The sequence below is a fragment of the Cavia porcellus genome, unplaced genomic scaffold, assembly GCF_034190915.1.
Source record: "Cavia porcellus strain 051 isolate PalLab524CR breed Dunkin Hartley unplaced genomic scaffold, mCavPor4.1 scaffold_11, whole genome shotgun sequence".
Taxonomy (NCBI): Eukaryota; Metazoa; Chordata; class Mammalia; order Rodentia; family Caviidae; genus Cavia; species Cavia porcellus.
The window spans coordinates 68936221-68958112 of record NW_026947494.1 but is presented as its reverse complement, the minus strand read 5'-3'; the positions used below and the strand labels follow the sequence as shown (position 1 = coordinate 68958112).

General features: G+C 37.9%; 1 protein-coding gene across 2 annotated transcripts in view; it reads left to right on the top strand.

Moving 5' to 3' along the window:
* Positions 1-241: 241 nt before the first annotated feature.
* The window catches only part of Clvs1 (clavesin 1), a 233799-nt gene continuing 212148 nt past the window's right edge, over positions 242-21892 (top strand). The window contains exons 1-3 of one of the 2 annotated variants that reach the window (XM_005001211.4): positions 242-441; positions 10707-10817; positions 14062-14689. In XM_005001211.4, the coding sequence (XP_005001268.1) occupies positions 14235-14689 (455 nt within the window). In that variant the 5' untranslated portion in view covers positions 242-441; positions 10707-10817; positions 14062-14234. The remainder of the gene's footprint in view (positions 442-10706; positions 10818-14061; positions 14690-21892) is intronic. The other variant, XM_003464393.5, reaches the window with a different exon arrangement.

Here is a 21892-nt window from a genome sequence, read left to right as displayed (position 1 = left end):
TTCTTTTTCTGTCGATTGGTGATACTTGCTTATGTGTAAAATTTACACACACACATACACAGACACTGATCTGATCCAGAGCTTTCCTTATTCCGTTTAAAAGTCTTTTTTTTGAACATTGCGTGGAAAGCAATGGCTCCTGCACTTTTTGCTCCAGATCTTAATGGATTACAGTAATTCTTGGTACTGTCTTACGGAATGGAGAGCGAGTGTGCGGAGGCATTTAGGACCCAGGGGAAGGCAAGGCTCGGTGTGGAAGGACGGAGTCTCGGCGCACACGCCTCCTACCAAAATCGCAGCCCGGTGGAGCCCGGCTCATTCAGCTTTCTAGAGAAATCTGAGCTGGAACCTGCCAGAATAGGAGGTCTCACCCAGCGAGCTCAGCCGTGAGGACACCTGCAGAAACACGTTCCCAAAGCCAGCCTGGGCGCCGGCGTGCAGGTATTTGTCCCCTTTTCTCTGGCTTCTGTATTTGCGCCCCCCCACCCGCTGCGGCGTTTCAGCACCGGGCGCGTGGACAGCTCCCATCCGCAGTCCCTCCGCGCTCCCTCCCTGCCCGCCCGCTCGCCACCCACCGCCTGCGCGGTCCCTTCTCCCTCCGCCCGCCCAGCCTGCGCCCCTTACACCATCGGCACCCGTCTCCACCGTGCCGTCATCATCTCCACCATGACCGGCGCGGTGGCCACAGTCCACACAGCTGTGTCTCCGCCGAGGTCCGCAGGGCAGAGGAGGAGAACTCAAGTTACAGGCGTAGGAAGGAAAGTTCAGGTGAACGACACCCCTGAAAACAAAGAGACTCCTGCCTGGGAGAAAGGCAAAGGGAAAGCCGGAGGGGAAGAACCCGGCAGGGGACAGATGGGGACTCACCAGACACCAGCAGTTAGCCAGCTGCCTTTCCGCAGATTAGGAACTGTTTAGTTCAGGAAATCACCATGGCCTGAGGCGTAGTGTGATTCCAGAAAGAAAGGCATAGAAGCGCAACCCGTGTTTCTGTTTTCCAACGGAGAATCAGCAGCAGCAGGGCGGAGGTGACTGATGACTCATATGCACCTACATGATTTTCCTTCCTAAACATGTACTGGAGAGACTCTGGAATTAAGTTTTTTACAGAAACGCTTTGTAAAATAGGGACCCTGGAGATTACCTCTCTGGCTGGAATGAAATTAAAATGATGCTAATGACAAGCAAACAAATGGGGAACTCTCATTGGAAAATTCTGTTTGCTCATGTCTCTTTCTGTCTACTTATTTCATTCCAGTTTTCCAATCTTAAGCCTCTGTTGGAAGCGGAACAGATAGATCTCTTGCCCAAATGGCCAAAGTAGTAATGATATTCAGAACAGATGGCCTGGCTTTGTTCCTCACTAGCCAAGGACTGGCTCAGATTTGGAAGGCGAGATTTTTTTTTTTTTTTTTTTTTGTGATTTCTCAGTAATCGGGCAATCACACCACTTTCCTATAATCGTAAAGAATAAAGGAGTGAAAAAAAAAAAAACCAAGAGCAACAAAAAATATATTATATGTGACTGGTTTGCCAGAATTTGCTTTTAGAGTGCTATCATTTTCTATTTCAGCTGAAAGAAAGTTAGAATATCTTTCAAATATCTGATTAATTTGAACTTGATGATCCAAACATTTATTATGACATGTATTTGATTTAGCCACAGTTATCTATTTTATAAGAGCTAACAAACATCAGAAGATAAGTGCAAGATCTTGTCATAAATAAAAAATCTTTTAGTAAGTGTTCATTGTATTAATTTTCACTGTACAACTAGTATGATTTTCCTGCAAGTTGTTTTTCATAAAATCAGTGCCATAATTAAAATGATACTTATTTAAATAGAAATAGTTTCAGGTCATTTGTAATATGAAAGTTTAAACAAGAATGGAGAAAAGCTTCATTTAAAATTGCCCTTGCAAATTTATTCTGTCTCTTTAAAAAGAGACAGTGAAGCAAGTTTTGTCTAAACCAACGTGCTCATTATTAAATGTATTGTGAAAAATAATGAGGATCACAAAGCAATAATTTCTAGAGGAATTTTGGGGGAAATTCTCACCTTATACTCTGTGAATGAGGGAATCATGTCAAAAGTTTCCTTACTGCTGCTAATTGTACAAACAAGCATAATTCCATCTGCTTTTAAAGTTTTTCTCATTTTAAAATGCAAACCAAGAAAATAAGTGAAAATATTTGGTGAAATGGATTTTAGGTAAGAAGCAGGTTTGGTTATTTCATATACCATCCTTAGATTAGAAATACACGTAGTAAAAAACATCTGTCAGTTCCCCAAGAAAGGAGGTTCTTAGAACTACCTTATCTGCAAAGAATAGGTCAAGTGATTTTAAAAAGTCTACATATCACCAGTTCTAACTTCCTCATACTGGAAGGTCAGGCCAGGGACCCAGTGCCTCCATTACTGATGTTTTCCTGTGCTTAATGCAATTTCCTGAGGCTGAAGAAATTTCAAAACAGTGCTGCTTCACTGAGATTTACAGGCATCTGTCTCAGAAACAATGACTTTCCCTGACTGAAATGTTAGGCTTATTCATTTTTATAATGTGCTACTATCCTGGCTTCTTTAATTATTTTTTAAAAGACATTTTAGTTTTCATATCTCCAATAACAGAGCTTTCTTGTTTTTTAAATGAGAAATAACAATAGTCACTACATTGTGTATCATTCTCTTCAAAGTAGTTCAAAACAAAAAGATCCTTACAAAAACCCCCACAAAGAAAAAAATCTTTCTTTTCAACAAGCTAAGATAAACTAGTATAATCATTGAAATCAATTAGCATCTATATTGAAATATTTTTAAAAGTGTGGACTTTGTGATTTGGGAAAGCGTGTATTTGAACATCTTCCTACTTCCTATTTTTCTCTTTTCTATTTTTCCTCTCTATTTGAAACTGCTTGATATTTAAACTTGTGTGTATGACCTAGTTCACATAACCTTTTATTCTTAAGTTGAATCCATTTAACTATGAATCCTTGAAGTTTATCTTTTGTTATGGCAGCATAGTAATCCATTTTATATAAATACATTTTCCCTACCCACTCATCTGTTAATGAGCTTTAACACTGTTTCCAAGGTCTAGCTATTTAAAAAGGTTATGATAGATATACCCTTGTAAAATGATGATATTAACTCTTTGGGGAAGATACCTAGAAGGGGAATAACTGGGTCAAATGAAATTTCTATTTTTAGTTTTTTGAGGAATCTCCATACTGACTTATGCAGTGGCTGTTGTAGTTTACATTTTTTTTTTTTCTTTTTGAGACGGGGTCTCACTCTGCAATTTAGGCTGGACTTGAACCCAGACATGTCTCAAATTCGCAACGATCCTCCTGCCTCACCCAGCTTCTCCAGTGCTGGGATTACAGGCATGCACCACCACGTTCGGCCTTAGTTTACATTCTGACCAACAGTATAGTAGAGTTTCTTTTTTCCCACATTCTCAATAGCATTTGCTTTGTAGATTTTTGATGATAGCCATTTATTTCCTCTAGGGTAAAATAGTATATCAGTGTAGTTTTAATTTACATTTCTCTGATGGCCAGCGATGCTGAGCATTTTTTTCCCACTTCTTCCAAACCACTTGTACTTCTTCTAAGAAGTGTCTACTCATCTTAGTTGCCCACTTTTTGATTGCGTCTTTTATTTTTGGTGTGTAATTTTTCTAAGTGCTTTACATATTCTTGATTTAAGTACTCTGTCCATGGAATCGGTGGCAATGTATTTTCCCATTTTGTAGATTATTTCTTCACTCTGTTGGCTATTTTAAAAGTGGATATAAAGGAGACCATAAAACAGTTTCAGCAAGGTGTCTTCATATACTTTTGTAGGCGTGCTCATTGAAGGATACAAATTTTCAGAATCATTGTACAAAGTAGAAAGGCTCTTCATTTCCCAAAAGATGAAATCTTGAACTCATAGAACAGGTTGTGCTAATCTCTTCTGCAGTCTTTACAAAAGGTACACACTATTATATCTGAGAAGTCTGCTCCTAAGTTTACAGATCCCTCATGGTGGAGCCATTCTTAGTAAATAGATGCAGGCTGCCTTCTCTGGTATTCTTGTTACACAGGACTTGGACAGAGGAAGTAGTACACCAGAGTATGGATATTAAATATGAAGAATGACTACAGCATTTAATCCAGAAAAAAAGTGTCAACATTGACAAAAGAAATCTTGTTTTCTTATTTTTACAGCTTGTTCCCCCAAATCCACTCATTGTTCATCTTACTCAAATAGCCCCATGTATTACCTCTCTCTACAGAAAACTGTGCTTAATTTGTAATCTAAGCCTTTTTTTAGCTTAAAGGAAAACTGTCTTTTGTTGCTTGATTATTCATGGATGTGGAAATAAACCAGTCAAGCAATCCCTGCCCTACAACAAAAGTTTTTGTTTATTCATATAGGAAGTTCATTATGCGTTCCACTTACGGTACTTCCCACTGCCCTGTGTTCCACTGCCTCTGCTCAGGTTGTCCTATGATCTTTCCTTTTGTGTACTTATTCTGTGACAGACAGTAACAGAGAACAAGTCCTCTGTGGTAGGAGCATTTCCTGTGAGATTTTCTTCTTCACTTCTGAGCCTGCAACATTTTACCACATGTTTTTGAGATGATCTGATCTGTGTCTTGGACTCTTCCAGATAAATCTTCAACTCACAGACACTGTACAGGCTACCTTTTCCTATTTCTGCTCCTTAAAATAGCATCACCTCAATTCAGCTTCTATTATTGCTCAGATGTCTTATGTAAAGTTCCACAGCTTGATGTGTGTCATGCGCATAGCCTATTCAATGTTATTTTGTAGTTTTGGAGGAAGTTAAGAGGAAAGTTGTGGGTCTGAAAATGGAAGTTGAGGGGCTCAAGGGCGCTATAAATAAAAATAACCTTGATGTGTGATGAAAAAAGCAAAAAAATAAAATGTGACACTTTTCTGTTTCCTTTTTCTTTTCTCTCCTTTTTCATACTCTCTCATTCATTTTTCTTTTATTGCTCCCTCCTTTCTTGCCTTTTTTTTTCTTTACACCATATAAGGTGTGTGAGTAAGTAATGAGGTGGTACAATATGCCATGGTGAGTGCCACTGCTCACAGGGAATGAACGTGCTGGAGGTGTTTCATGTCCTATTGGACAACATAGTGCTGGTAACAGTGCCAGTGCAAGCTCAGATTCTGGGTAATTAATCCACTCTTTCAAGTCCCTGGGATCACTACTCCTCTAGACTAGTACTTTTCAAACACTCATATGGATGTTGCTTGCTTGGGGATTTTGTTATTCAGTAGTTCTAAGATGGGCTGATATTCTGTACTCCAAACAAGTTCCTAAATCCTGCTACTCAAAAGGATGAACTTTTAAAATATGTTTTAATTGTCACAAAATAATTGTGCATGTTAGTGGCATATAATCTGAAAATACAATGATCTGAAAATATCTTTGTGTTATTATGAGATATATAATGAGTTACTTAAAACAATAATTACCTACTGTGCTACAGAACAATGAAATTTAGCCCTATCTAACTATACTTTGCTACCAGTCAGCTAAGCTCTCACTATCTCCCCAACTCCTTCCTATCTCAGGCTCTGGGGACTATTTTTCTATTTTTTTAAATCAGTTTTTAGCTTCAAGATGAATGAGAACATGTGATATATGTTTTTCTATTCTTAAATTTTTTCACTTAGCATAATGCACAGACAGTTCTTTGAGAAACAAGGTCAAAGAACAGTTTCCTTCTTAACATTTCCACCTTTTGGTCTGATTAGTAAGTAATGACACTAAAACAGAAACACTAGAAATCTGAAGCAATAGAAAGTTCTGAAACAATGGGTCTAATTCAAGAAAAAGTTATGCAGAGAGCCTCTCTCTTACCCCTTCCCTCCTCTCTATCCCCCGATATGGTTCACTTTTATTAGGCAGGAGCCTGAATTCTGATTCTCGCTGCCACCATTGTCTGCTCAACTACATCCAGAAGAGAAGTCTTAGCTCGTAGATGTGCTGGAAAAACACAGTGGAAAAGGAGATGAGAAGATTTAATGGCCACCTTTGAGAACCTTTTCTTTCTTACGTTCTTTCTCTCTCACAAAAAAGAAAGATCCTGTTCTTAGAGGAATGCACTTCTCCTGCAATGATGGGAGTCAAGGGTTTATTTCCTCTTCTTCTCCCACTAATATTCCTAATCTGCCTTTAAAAATGAGACATCAACTGCCAGTGTCTTCTAATGTAAATGGTTTAACAGCGTATTAAAACAGTCCAGTCAAGTTTTCCACATCTCTGTAATTTTCACTATAGATTCTCTGGCTTTTAAAAAATACTTTGAGGTAGAAAGTTAATGTTACTCCAATTAACACAGTAAAGAGGAAGAACAACATATGCTTTTCTTAAAGTCGGCTCCCCTTCCCAACCCTTCACTTTATTGTCCCCCAAATGAACAAAAGAATAAATGACTAGAGATGACTCCAGAATTCAGGACACATTCATCTACCAAACAGATCCACAGTACCTGAGGTCCCAATCTGTTTTAATTCTGATCTGATATATATTTTGGGTAAAAAGTTCTTACTGCCTCTACTCTGATGGAACCTATTTTAATTTACTTTTAACCTTTCTTGTGAGGAGGAACAAATGAAAGCAGATGACTCTGTGCTATTTTAAAAGGAGCCAAGGGAGTCTACACAATGAATATTTATGTGGTAAGAGAGAGCTCTGGGCTAGGACCAAGCTAAAGGTGATAGAATGTTGTCTGTGAGCCAGGAGCTAGATTCTGATAATGCTACACTTTGTAAGGATTAAAGGTCTCCCTTTGATCATTCCCAAATTTACTTTTCCTGCCCGTGGTACAGTGTTCATATCTGCAAGTTAGCTAACATTTGATAGAATGTCTGTACATTGGGAACCATTTTGTTACTCAAGAGGCTTAAGTTCCTCTCTTAGTACTCATGTAGAAGTCCTACAAGTAAGAATGTTCCATCTGAAAATTCATCAGTTAAAAAAAGATTCCTTTCTGGTTAGCACCAGAGAATATATAAGTAATGATCTGTAAAATTTGAGTGTAGGCTCCACTGGCAGTAAAGGAACATATTGTCGTTCAGGAAGGCTCTCAAATGGAGTTGCACTTTAAAAAGATTTTTGTGTCATGTGATTTTTAATTCGGGTTTAGGTATATCAGCAGCATCTACTTTTATTTAAATTGCTATAAAATTCTTTTTGGCATTCTCCTAGGTCAAAATGCATATTCAGTTTAAAAATTTGCAGTGTAGTTTTAGGAAGGTAAAGAACTATAAGTGTTAACCTATTTCAACACATATTTAACATTAACACAAGATTCAAGGAGGAGGTTGTTGAAGGAGGAGGTAGTTGTGTAGACTTTCATGTGCAGAGTTTTATCATTAAGATTAATTTCCCATTCTTTTCTTTTAAGAGAAGCACACACAGTAAATATAGATATAGTTTCTCATGTTATGTTTGTGTTAACTTAGAAAACTTAAAATGTGTACTTAAAATTGTTCCTGGCTTTATTCAAAGTATTCAGAAGTCATAAAATCTTGAAGCGTTTTCCTTTAGTCATTGAAGTTTTTATCTTCAAATAATGTTTAAGCTTTATAGATAGTTTCTTTTTATCATAAAAACAAATATCTTCTTTACTCTCCAGTTTTGGATAATTTTACAACATAACTTAAATGATCTTCCCAAGACTGGCTAGTGTCTCCTTTAGGAGTATCAAATGGGTGAGTGTGAGGGTTACCCAGACGTCAGATAAGTCATCCCCTCAGAAAGACAGATCAGCCAAGCACAAGACATAGCTCTTATAGTTTTGGGTGTAAATCTGTCATTGTATCTTTTGTTGTACCTATACTTTAAGTCTCAGATACATCCTTTCATCTAGTAAAAAACCACCTAACTTTATATACTGTTTTGTAAATCAGATCATATAACCGTCAAAGCTCTTGACACATGAGGTACTCAACAAATGCCTGTTTTACAACTCTAATAGTTGCTCATTATGGGGACTTTAAGCTATTTGCTTAGTGTTACATGCCCCAGTGTCTTTAGTCAGTTGGAGACAACATAATTATGGTATTAGTAAGAATATTACAATTAACTCAAAATGCCTCATTATTTCGCAGTCACTGTTACCTGAGATATTTCATGCAAGTTGACCTTAGTATTTCCCAGGGAATTATCTTTCTCATACTTATTGGATGATTAGCACAATAAATAGAAAATATAATTGGTATAAATATATAAAATATATATAAATATATAAAAATATAATTGGTATAAAATATTTTGAAGTGATACATATCTGTACATATTTTTAGACTAGACATTTCTATTATTATTCTGATTTTTCCTGAAATTGAATGTGTGTTTCTAAAGATGACAACATAACTGAGAAAAATATGTACTAAAATAGATTTCCTTTGAATTGCTATCCTTTCTGAAAGGGGTTTTGTACTTAGATTCATTGGTTATTAAAGATTATGACCTGTCATTTAGGTGTATTTTCTTTAGATTGAATCCTACATGAGAAAATATACACATAGAAATTTTTCTGATAGATACTTCAGATGAACCTAAAATCTATGGATGTTATGAGTTTAAATATTATGATATGGAAACTCTCTTTTTTCTGTATCATCATCAGCATTAAAACGTTAAAATCAAAAATCCTGAAATGGCACTACCTACATTTCTAGCTCATTATAAAAGGTCAGTAAACCTTGTCTTCCTCAGAACAGGCCTCTAAGTTTCTTTAATTGTGACTTAACTGGAGAATCACTTGGGAATCTACCAGCAATGGGGAGGGATAGTTTCTACTTCGGCCTAAAAATGCCCTTTTTTTGGTTATGAAGCACATTTTACTGCTGAAGCCATATTTAGCACTCTGTTAAGTATGGGAAAGTATCAATCCTTCAAATAGAATGGCAGGGTCTTTGAACTATCAGTTTTGTCAAGAGAAATACATAAATGAAGAACAAAAAATAGTGATAGCTGAAGAAGCTTGAACGGTTAGATTCCATTCAGATCCAGGCATCTTCCAATGGAAGGAAAGTTGAGATAACTGGATATCCGTAAGGTAGGCCAGTCGGTTACCTAGACAATGTGCTCACTCACTGGCATATTTGAGCTCACAGAAAGGCAAAACTAAAGGGGATTTCAGGGAAGAGAAGTAAGTTTCTAAAAGGAAGGTGACCTGCTGAATGTAGGTCTTAAGTAATACACATTTAAACTTTTGTGTTACATAGAATGCAGAACAACATGTTAGTCAGAGCACAGGTCAAAGAAAGACTACTTGAGTACTTCTAACAGGATGAAATTACAATGAATAAGTTCTTGATCTTGTAAATTTTGCTATTTGGCTACTTTGAAACTTGTTCAGTTTGGTATTTGATGCATATTGACATAAAACTTTCATACTAGTAACTGTGAGTTTTTTGGTGTTCAAAGCCCAAACTAGAATTTGTCAGTGATGATTTCTTTTCATAATTCAATTTCTTTTGTGCTTGTCATTTTGGGTATTTAATAGGAGACTGGGGCATAGCAACCCTGTGTAGGGAAGTAGATGTGAACAGTTAATTTCAAAGACCCCAGAATACTTATGCAGAGCAGTTCCCAAAGCTCTCTACTACTTGGGAGAACTCCAGCAGGTTTTCATATAGTCTGACATCAGTTAGATGTAGGATCCCAGCACCGCCTCTCAGGACCCATAAATAGCAGTTCTCGTGAGTTTCCTTAGGATTTGGGCAGTATAAAGGGATACAAACACCAAGAAGAACGTGCTCTCCTGACTTTCTCAGGGTGCTGTTTCTCCTTTTACTTGGTCCAAGATTGCTCTGCAGAAGCAGTTTCTCCCTCACTCTTCTCTTGTACTTTCTCAAATAAACTTGGCCACTGCTTTTTGCTCATTTTGTCTAATACGTTTTTTCTTTTTTATTAATTAAGTTTATTGGTACATTTTAGGTTTCATAATGATCACTTTTATCATAGGGAAGTGTACATGATATAACTTGTTTTTCTTCCCGTTCCCCTACCCTCCCTTCAACTCCTCTTTTCCTTCTTATTTACAAAAGCCTTCTTATTTACAAAAGCCTTGTTTCATTTTTTTCCTTTTACTTTCCTTCCTTTTCCTGGCCCTATCCTTGGTTTCCCTTCCCACTTGAATGAGTTTGAATCTAATTTCTGCTTCTTAGTAACTGTGTCATCTTGGAGAAATCATTTAAATTCTATTTGCCTCAGTTACATTCATTTATACAGTTGTCTAAGTATTAATTATTATAGTGCATAAGAATAGCATACAAAGTTTTAGGAACCTAAGAAATACAGTTTTGATACATATTAATTATATAGCTATATTATTAGTAACTTCAGTACAGAAAACCTCTCTCACTTCTTTATATAACAACTCCAATGTATCTATGTATAATTCAGAAAAATTGAATAAAAAGAATAGATTACAGTCATTTGAAAATGTTACATCCTGATGGACATCCTACAAATAACCCTTTAAAGGGCCTTAACTATCATCAGCTGAAGTTATTTAAGTAGATGTCTATTAGACTTTTGAATTATCTATTTAGTCGTAAGTGTGATACCTAGTGAACCTGGCTTGAGTGTCTCTCCCAGAAGTGTCTACTGTGTGCTGAACACCAAATAAAGATGTAGACTGGTACAAATTTATTTCTGCTATTATAGATTGGAGTCATAGCTATGTGTGGAAGCTGGCCATGAAAAATGCAAGCTCAACTTTCCCCTTGAACCTACAGTAATTTATCTCAGAACATTGTTGAGTCCCCTGAACTGTAGGTAAGTAACTCATTCTCAGCAGCTTTAAATCTATGCGAAGCAAGTTGTTGCTGTGCCTCATGCCCTTAGCACTGTGCTCCCTGGCTTGGAACTGCAAATGTTACCTCTTTGCTTTAGGAGAGGAGGATGTGAAATACGATGTGCTCAGGCAAAAGTCTTTGGGGGAAAATACCTAGTAGATGAGAGAAGAAATTACAAGTGAGCTACATTCCTTCTGTTAAGGGAAAACAGTCCTAGAGGTACCAGAGGAAAAAAATCACTTGTTCACTCATACAAACATCATTTGACTACATTTTATTCATTTATGCTACATCTGATTACTAAGCCCTGATTCACAGATATGTTTTACTCAGCCCAGAAACTAGGGTGGTGAACACAGTGGACCTGCTTTGCCCCTGGAGCTGAGCCTCTTTATAACACACTGCAGCAGTGAATGAGAGCCAGCTCTTTCCATGAGGTGTACTGAATGAAGAGGCAGAAGGGAAAACAGCAACAATATCTGGCATGATTAGGGGTGTAGGGACACTGTGACTTCTGAAGGTCAGAGAGGTTTTCCTGGGGAAAATCATGGGTCATTTTAGGTAGAAGGCAGCTTTTATCAAGGCATACAAGGAGAGAAGAAACTGGTAGTGGCTCTGCACAGCTGCATGGACAAATGGTGATTCTGGAGCGATAAGTAGTGACCAGATAATGAAGGCTCTTGAGATCCATGTTACAGAGTTGTATACTTTATTCTAGGACTCTTGGGAGGTGATTATGGGTGTTGATTAAGGAATACCATGAGCATCTTCCAGGTGTTAATACAAAGAATAAACTGGAATCCTGAGAATGGGGGCTCCAGGAGGGAGGCTGTTTCAGGACTAAACAGATGAGTGCTGCTGTGGTCTCAGCAAAAACAGTGATCATTGGGCTGCAAACAATTGGGTGGATTTGAGAAATGCTAAGGAAATGATTGGTGGCAGTGGGTGGTGAGGGAGAGGGTGGAATAATAGATGACTCCCAGGTTTCTGGTGTGGGAAACTGCAAGGAAGATGATGTCATCCCCTATGAGATGGAGGTGGAGGAACAAATTCAGGATGAGGAGCTATGATTAGTTCAGTTTGAACATATTAAGTTTGTTGTGTTTGTGAAACATTTACCTGGTGATGTTCAGTAGATAATTGAATGGGAAAGCAGGAAGTTATTTGGGTGAGGATGGCCAAACCATGGGAATGGAATCCTGGTGAGCATTGAAGTAGTCAGCACAGAAAGAGAAGAATAAACAGGAAGGAAGAGAAATCAGGGTGTACAGAGTCACACAGAAGAATGGAAGAGTGGAAGAGAACCGTCTATGAAGAATGAAGTAGTAATGTTAAATATTGACAGAGGTCACCTACATTGGCTATAGTGAGATTTATCTACCAGAGATAGCAATGAAAATGTCACTTCCTGTTAAAGTGACCATCTATCAAGATTTGCTTGGAACTGTCCCAGTTTAAACTTGTTGTTCCAGCATCATTATTATTTGTGCCTACATTTGGATAATAAGTTGCAACCCTGTCATTGGTTGGTGAGAGCAGTTTCAGCCCATGTCAAAGACAAATTGCAGTGGATTTAGAGATGAACTGGAGGAGCGAGACATCAGATGAGGTAGTTTTTTGAACTGTATAGCAAGGCATTTGAGAAGGAATTTCAATATTGTGTGAGTATCAAAGTAGAGATTTCCATGCTTTCTCAAATCCTGGTCATAATTCATAGCTCTGTATTTCCATATTATATGAATTCTTAAAAGTAGGTGAGAAGCAAGACTGTTTTGTTTTTTGTATCACCCATTATGGAGCTAGTTGTTATTATTTTACAGAGCAAATATTTTATAAATATTTATTATTCTATTTTCTTGAAAATTAATAATAGTTACTTTAAGTTATCTTCATCTGTCCCAAATGATAAAATAGAAAAATATAGTCTTAAATTAATCAGGAAGGCTTATCTTGTCTTTTAAATTATTTTGTATAAAGAAGCATAAATAATAATAATTAGATTGAGGGTAAATTTAAACCCTCAACATGTTCCAAGTTTATTTATACCTAATGTGTCTTTTTGTGTTTGTGTGTGAGGAATTGAATTCAGGGTCTTGAATGTGCTAGGAAGTTCTCTGAACTATATCCCTCACTCATTTAAGATATTTCATTTTGTGATAATATCTTGCTGAAGTTTCAAGGCCAGACTTGAACTTCTTGACTCCTCTGCTTCAGTCTCTCAGTATCTGGGATTATAGGTGTGTACCACAATGCACAGCTACTGCATGTATCTTTTAATTTTTGGAATTTACAGCATAGGATCAAATAAATGTCTACAAGAGTTTAAGCATTTAAAGTGAAAAAATGCTATATGTGTATTTCTCTATAGTATTTTGATGGAGAAATCATTAAAAATATATCTGAAACGATTAGAAAACTCAGCTACTATCATACATAAAACAGAATCTCAGGACAACAAAAAGTGATATAAAATGGAAACAAATTTTTGAGCCCATGTGGCTATTGGGTTAGATAGAGAGCCAGGCTAGAATCCCGAGTCCTTTAGGTCTCCTTTCAGAAAGGTGCAAATGCAAATAATCAAGAACTTGATAACTGTCCTAATGTGGTCCTTCTTTGTCACTGCTTGCTAAATTTGATTATGGAAGTTCAAGTTTCCAGCCTTAAGCCTGCCCCCACAGTTGGAGGATCCATTCAATGATTAGGCCTCTGTAAGGTTTGCTTACGGTGACTTTTAACAGTCCCTTTTTATTGTTAAATTAAAAGGGTAGGGGGTGGGATATTTCTGTGACAAATACTTCTGTTTGAAAAATGAGGCTAATGGGAACCAATAAATTGTATAGTAGTCATAATTTTCTGCCATATCTAGACCTGTGAATAGCCCCATAAGATGCCATACAGAAGGATTATTTTACCCTTTTAACTGTTTCTGAGAGTTATTAATAAAAGAGCAGTCTATTGTTAATCTGAGCCCACACCATTATGTAAACTAATCAGTGTAACCAAGAAGTTCCCAAACATATTTCAAATACTTGCACATTAAACATTCAAGTTGTCACAGACCAAACACCACATTTAGAAGATTGTTTGCCATTTGTTCTTTGAATCAGTATTAATCAGACTCACAACCCATTGTAACTGCTTTTCTGTATAGGCTTGAAGTGATTTGTCCAGACTTTTCTTGTATCATCTCTATTTTGTCTCTCTTGTGTGCATTTGTTTTTCAGTGAGCAATGGCCTCGATTTTGCTTGTCTTTGGAATGGTCACCACTACATAGGGCCCGAATGCCCTACGGCTTTCCAGGAACAGAAAGAAGATCTCATCTTTGTCTGTTTCAGTGGAAGTCTGGTGGTAGGAATACTGTTGCATGGGCCACAATTTCAGCACACCATCAGGTGAATGGGACCAATCTTTCTTCTTCCAAAACATCAGAAATTGAGCACTTGGAAAGGAGATTTGGCCAAGATGACCCATTTGCAGGCTGGACTCAGTCCAGATACTATAGAGAAAGCACGCCTGGAACTGAATGAAAACCCAGATGTTTTACATCAGGATATTCAGCAAGTCAGGGACATGATCATCACCAGGCCTGACATTGGATTTTTACGTACGGATGATGCTTTCATTCTGAGATTTCTCCGAGCCAGGAAGTTTCACCAAGCAGATGCATTTAGACTCCTGGCCCAGTACTTCCAGTACCGCCAGCTAAATCTGGACATGTTCAAAAACTTCAAGGCGGATGATCCTGGCATTAAGAGGGCTTTGATTGATGGGTTCCCTGGAGTGCTGGAAAACCGTGACCATTATGGCAGGAAGATTCTTCTGCTGTTTGCTGCCAATTGGGATCAGAGTAGGTAAATGTAGAATAGTGTCTTTACTTGGTTTTTTTTTTCCCATGGCATTATCTCTGCATGTCTGGGGTTGTATTACTTTATAGTAATGAAATTTCATTTTAAAAATTTACTCCATATACCCACAAAGGAGGTTTTAAGGCCATAGGTATTTTGTCATCAAAGGCAATCCTAATTTCTCAGTGATGTCTTGAAGCAATAGAATCACAGTGTTACAATTGTAAGACACCTTAGAAGTCAGTATTCTGTAACAAACTTGGTTAATCATTTTAATAAAATTGAAGGTTTATCTTCTGGACGATTCCTACATTCTGTCTTTCATTTTCTCATCTTTAATGACAACACTATAAATGGATTCCATAGATGACCTTAGACCAAGTGTTTTCAACATATAAAACCATTTGTTAGATCCTCCCATGACATCAGTATCTTTTATCCTGAGTAATAGATCTTGCTACCCCAAATACCTACTATACATTGCTCCTTGAAATTCCTATAAAGAGCTGGAAATTCTACATCTCCCAGATTTAAAGCATCATCTTCCCTCTCTATACCTGCTTTTCTCCTTGTCTCCCAAGAAAGAATCTGAGAGTCCTTCTTGATTGCTCCTTGCTTTGGTCTTCACATCCGATTAATTTCCAAGTCTTTCTTCTTATAACTTCTCAGATCTATTCTCTTTGCTTCCATTGTATTTGTCTTAGTTTATATTCTCATCATTTCTCCCTGGTCTGACTAAAATGGACTGCTAAGCCGCATCTGTTTTTGGTCTCTTCCGAACCACTGAGGTCTGCACTACAGTCAGGTTGACTGTTCCAGAGTTTCTGGTATCTCTCCCTGATTAAGGATCTGCCATGGCCTTCAAAGTAAGTAATTGTGTTCTGTACTTTCTGCTTTGTTCTATCCCCTGTCCTTCTATTCCTTGGTCTAGATGGTTAAACATTGCCTTGAATAGCTGAAGGAATTATGTATTCACAGCCCTTTGGTTTCTCCCTTAGTCTCTCCAAAGGAGAGACCAATTATCTCATCACCAATCACCATCCTGTACCCAATCTGCCTATTGATTGATACCAATTTTATGGTTCTCCTGGAAAATAGCACTTATCCACCCCAAATTAGGTCTTCCTTCTCTGTTCATATTTCTATTAAACTTCTGTAAGTAGAGTACAAGAATCATTCTTAACATTGGTGATATTTTTGATACCACAGACTTTGTTAAGCATTTATATCATTTAATTCGCTCCAGAATTTGGTCTGATAGATATTACTATAATTTTTCTTTTACATTTGATGATACAGGCTTTGCTATGTCAAAGAACATACTCCTTGTCACGCAGCTGGTGAAATACAGAGTGGGAGTTGAGCCTAGGAGCCTAACTTGAGAACTAGTTGCTGTAATCTAGCTTTCTTGTGACTGTATGCTTGTCTTGTACATTATCATCCCCCACAAGTGTAGCTTCCTTGAGCATAAGGCATATGACATGATATCTAATCAAGGCTGGATGAAAAAATATGGATGAATCCATCTCTAAAATATTTCCATGATTTGAGTTTTCACAGAGATATATTCATTGAAATTTTCATGTTTCTTTGAAAGACATTGACTTAAGTCTAAAAATACATCAAAGCACCTTCCAATATCATTAAAAGGTATTTCTAGTGTACTTCCTAAGCCTCATATTCCTCTAGGTCCTCTTAAAAATCATAGCAGTGTACTACTTCACACCCATTGGCTACTGTTCTGGTTGACACATTGGGGGAGGGCAATGTAACCCTGGAAAGGTGTGTAACTATTTTAACACTGTCAGTCTAAAGTTTAATGAGGTCTACACACAGACCAATAATTATGAAATGGAATAACATATTCATCATATGTCTTATAATTTACATAGTCAATGAAGAGTTTCTTATTGATTTACCTTCATGAATTTGAACTGTTCAATCAATGAACATTTGGCAAGTGGTAGACTTAGTGGCAGGGCTTGAACTAATGCAAATACCACAAAGACAGCACTTGTCTCTGTCAGTGAGGACTCCACTGTGTAACTCATTGTCTAGTAATGGTGCAAACATGAAAACAGCTACTGTCCCACACGGGATAATTCCTGCTGACACATGCAAACCATAAGCAGTGGACATCAGTGTTAAACTAGAAGGAACGGCTGTCCTCCAGGAAATGGTACATTCACATTTCAGATTTTGAAACCAGAAGGTTTTGATGATTCTGGGGACTAATCAAGCTGACATCATTTGTGCTACATTGTTGCTAGTGTTCTAGAACTTCCATCTGCTGAAACAGATGATGCGGAGAACATCTCTTTGTGGTGTACATATAAGGAGATGAACCATAGTAAAGTATTTCTTTTTGTATTAGAATTTGGTCGGTATTGGGGACTGGGGATTTAGTTCAGCGGCATAAGCGCCTGCCTCAAGCAGGCAGTTGTGAGTTCAATCCCCGGTACCGATAAAAAGACAAAAAAAAAAAAAAAAAAAAAAAAAAAGAATTTGTTCGGTATTTATATCCCAGGATGCATCATAAAGAAGTAACAAATCTCAAAGGAAACAGTCTCAATGTTTATGATCATGATAACCTTGAACAGTTACTCATTTCTCTGTTCCTTAGTTTCCTCTTGTGTAAAATAAGAATCTTGAACTACATGATCCCTGAGATACTTTACAACTCTAATGACTCATGAATGTGTAGTTCATTCAGCTGCATCCAATGAGTGGGAAGGGATTTTCAAACTCACTTTATAGTTTCCTATTTCTCTTTTTGAAGAAATCTCTTTCTTTGCCCACCAGCTTGTCCTAAACATGTTTGTCTTCTCCTCAAACACATTTGTTATTGCCAAGACCTGGCCCCAATGAGGTTCATAAGACCTGGAATAGTTGGAACAACTTTGCAATGCAATTGGTTCACTCTCACTGGGGGCTTCAAGATTACTGGGAAGCGATTTGAATCTCTTGTGTGAAAGGTTTACTAGTATTAAAATAGTTATTAATATTTATTAAAATGATGTAAATATCATTCATCTAATCTCAGACACATGAACAAAAGTACAGAACAGGTAGTAATGGGAAGCTCTGCCTGCAAAGCTGAGCGCAGGCTCTGGTTGCCAGCGTGGGGTGATACCTGAGGAGGCCAAGGCAGCATCCAGGGTTCTGAAGAATGACTGACCTTGTACAGAGGTTGGACAAGAAAGCTGTGTGTCTTCTGTATTTTCTGAGGCTGCCGAACTGAACTCAGATGAGTTCCATAAAAAGAGCACTCACGTATTCACTCATAAAATGAGCACTGACATCCTCCCCCCCCCCAGGGTTATCAGAGTTTATGATCCAACTTAGCAGCTTAGTATGAATTTATCAAGTGTCAACAGGTAAAATATCAAGCCTGTTGGACTATTAGGAAGATTAATCCCAATTGCCCTTGTTGGTGGTATGCAACAGGCAGAACAGAATAGTGCTAAGGTGCTCAAACTCTGAAGTCAGATGGTCAGCCTTAAATCTCAGTTGCCCCTGACCAGCCATGCATCTGAGCAAGTTTCTGAAATCTATGTGACTCAGTTTCTCACCTGTAAAGTGAGAGTGATGATGATCTTAGGTTTTCATTAGTTGGTTCTTAATAGCAATACTTTCTTAAGGAAAAATCAGTAAAATCAGGCAAATGTTTAGGATGCTGTATCAATTACAACATGTAATTACTAGGGAAACACAGCATTTGATACTATTACAGACTTTCTTCGATCTGAATAATTATTAAAAAATATGTAACTGGGACTTCAGGCTACCTTGCTCCATAGTGCTGTATGACAGTTCATTTGTAACTGGGGACTCTGAAAAGCTACCTAATTTTAGTAGCCTACTATTGTTCACTATGACTTCAAGATATAAGAAAAACATTTTAGGAAATGCAGATTGTAAAAGCCATACAGTAGACCAAAATAGTATCCATTAGTGCTACATGCAGAATAGCTGGGCCTCTGTCAGGGAAAAATACCATCAGAAATGCACTGCAAGCCATAATGTACAGAGTCACACTGAATGCTCTTTTGTCAGTCTTTTGTTCATTTTTCACAATTAGAAGTTCAGAAATCAGGAAGAAGGTTGAAAACCAGTTCTTAAAAAACTGGTTCTTTGGGGCTGGGGATTTAGCTCAGCGGCATAAGCACCTGTTCGATCCCTGGTATCGATAAAAACGAAAAAGACCAAAAAAAAAATTTTGTTCTTCAAGGAAAATAAATCATTTTAAGGACGAGCTAAGTTATGGTAATTTACGAGAGAGAAAAAAGGCTGATAAACAACTTGATTACTACCTTCATGTACACAGTTACTTAAAGAAAGCAAAGGATCCAGTAAGGGATCCTTGTTCTAGATTCTAGAATAATCTTTGTCCCTAGTTCTCTGTAGATAAAAGGCTGGCATTGAAGATTAGGAAGCCTCAGCCAGGATCTCAGACCTGTGTCTGAGACAGGGGAAAATTTAAAGAGGTATCAAAAACTCAGTAATTTATTGAAAGTAAATAATATTGCATTAAAATGTTTTAGAAACTAAATCCAAAAATTCTGTAATGAACAAAATGTCAAAATTTCAAAGAACCCAGGATGAGTATTTCTGTTTTTCCCTTCTGTAGGTTTAGGCTCCAATTCGGCTGAGTATGGCACCGTGCAGACTGGTCTTATATCTCCACTGGTTCCAGTCAGTCACAGCTTAATACGTAGCACTACACTTGCCTATACCATATAGCTCCATCCTACCTCACTGTCTCCAAGCATTTTCATATTTAATATTGAGAACTATTTGGGAGACTCAGTATCACACAGGTAGTAATGACAGAGAGCTGGGAGGAGAATGCTTTTCAAGGAGGGAACAGTCTGATCAATGGAAAAACTCGAATGCAGAGCTTCCAGTTTCAAGTTCATGCCAAAGACATCTAGAGCCAATTGCTCAGCCCCTCAGTAGTGTAATGATCCAAAATATCCATGGAACCTCTGCAATGCTGCAAGTGGATTCTTAACAGAGAACAAGTGTGTGCCTATGTGTGATGAGGCACGGGGAGGTGCTGAGGTCAGGGTGCAGTGACTCACAAAAGCAGAACCGTCGTGTGTGGAGCAGCTAAGTTCTCAACACAGAGGGTTGTGTCCAGTGCACCAATTGTTTAACTTCCCTTTTTACAGGTCCCACGACAAACAAAAATCTCCTTATTTCCGGAGTCCTTGGGAGAGCTGGAGTCCACTTTGAAAGCTCTAGTTAGGGCTGTCTATAAATACTTTACAATCAGCATCCATCATTACTCCTCAGTAAGTGCCTTGTGCCTAGAATTGCATATGTAGTTATCCTTGGGTATCTGTTGGGGTTCCCTTCCAGGTTTGTCTATGGATGTTAAAATTCTCAAGTCCTCAATTCTCTTATATGAAATGAAGCAGTATTTGCAGACAGCCTATAATCTACTTTAGATTTCCTTTAGACTATTAGTAGTATTTAATACAATGTAAATCTTAGTTAAATGATTGTTTTACTGTATTGTTTAGGGGAAAATAGCAAGAAAAAATGTCTGTATATGTTTAGTACAAATGTGATTTTTTTCCCAAATGTATTCAATGCTTGGTTGGATGAATTTGAAGATACAGAATCTGTCAATACAGGTGGCTAACTATACATTATTTCTAAAGATTTCCATGTCCTGAAAAGATCTACACCAATAGAAGTGAGAGACTTCCTTCCCTATTCTGAACATAAACCCTATCCTTTCCCACTCTGTCCTATCTAGGACCTACTTCCTACTCTCCTGCAGAAACTGACAGTTTCAGAAGTCTCTGGCAATCAAATCTAAATCATTTCAGGATTGCTAAGTGGTAACGTAACTGCAAGGTATAAATTCAAAGTTTTCATTACACTCCTCCCTCAACTCTCTCTCAGCCAAGAGGTGGATGGTGATTCAGAGTAAACCATGGAACTGTACTGTGATATCTTCAGGGCTTCAGACAGTGACAACTGTGCATTACATGTTGGTGTGCCAGAAGCTGAGATAATTCATGAAGCTCAGTGTTGAGGGCTTGTCAAATCGTCATGTAAATTGGAAGAAAGAAAGTGAAGAAGTACTCATTGGTTCATTTTTGAGAAAATGAGAAATAAGACAGGGAACTGTCCAACAGAGAAGAACTGTTATGCTTTCCTGAATGATCAGGCCTCCTCTTATCCCTGATACCCTCCATAATAAGCACAATGAATGGTGACGGGATCTGGGCCTCAGGTGGTTCCTGAAAGTCCCCTAACAGTGCTCCCATGCTGTCCCAGGAAGGCACTTCCCAGCATTTCCCCCACCAAGCCCTTTGGCATTTTATAATGGGAACATGAATGATTCTGGGACCTCTGACCTTTGTTCCCATTCTGAAAGTGAGGAAATCATCGTATTTCCTCTGCACCATAGAAAACCACCTGAATTTGCCTGTTCAAGAGACAAATTGTCTCAAGCCACTGCTGTTTCTAGGAAAGCCATCAGCTGTTCTTTATCCTTGGCAGTAATTTGTTTGATGGATTTGTTGGAGACAGCATCTTCTTTACATGCCACTGGTTATTGCTAACCTGAAACAACCTCTAAAGGGCTGACTTGGCTAAAGACCCACAACTCTGTGGTCATGCTCTGGTGATATGGCTGTGGGAAATGGACTCGAAGCTAGTTTTTTATTCTGATTGAAACCTTGAAGCAGTGGGTAAGGTATAACTCTTTAAATTATAAATAACAGTGTTGATTGAGGCTCTCTTAGCTCTTTAAGAGCATTAAAAGACTTTTTATATAAGTATTAGGGGTCTGTGTCTCATTTAGTTTGATTGTCCTGACTGCAAAGAACTTATAGCAGGAAATGAACAGATTTCTCAGGTGAAATTTCCCAGGCTGAATATTGGTGAAAAAAGAACAGGCAAGCCCAGGAGTTCTCAGGCTTCTCATCAGGGCTACAAGATAGCTCTGATCCCCAAATCTCAAAGAGTATTAAGGACATTCAAGAAAAACCTAGCCACCTGTTCTTCCCTCAAAAATACCACCACAATCTTTCTAGTTCTAATTGTTTGAAAGCAAGCAAAATTAGCCAGAGAGAAAAACAGTTAACATGCCCACAAAATCAAGCAAAACAGGTTAACAAGTTTTCACCATGTGCTAGGCAGAAATGCTCATAGGTAGGCACTATTAATACCCATATTTTATTGGCAATA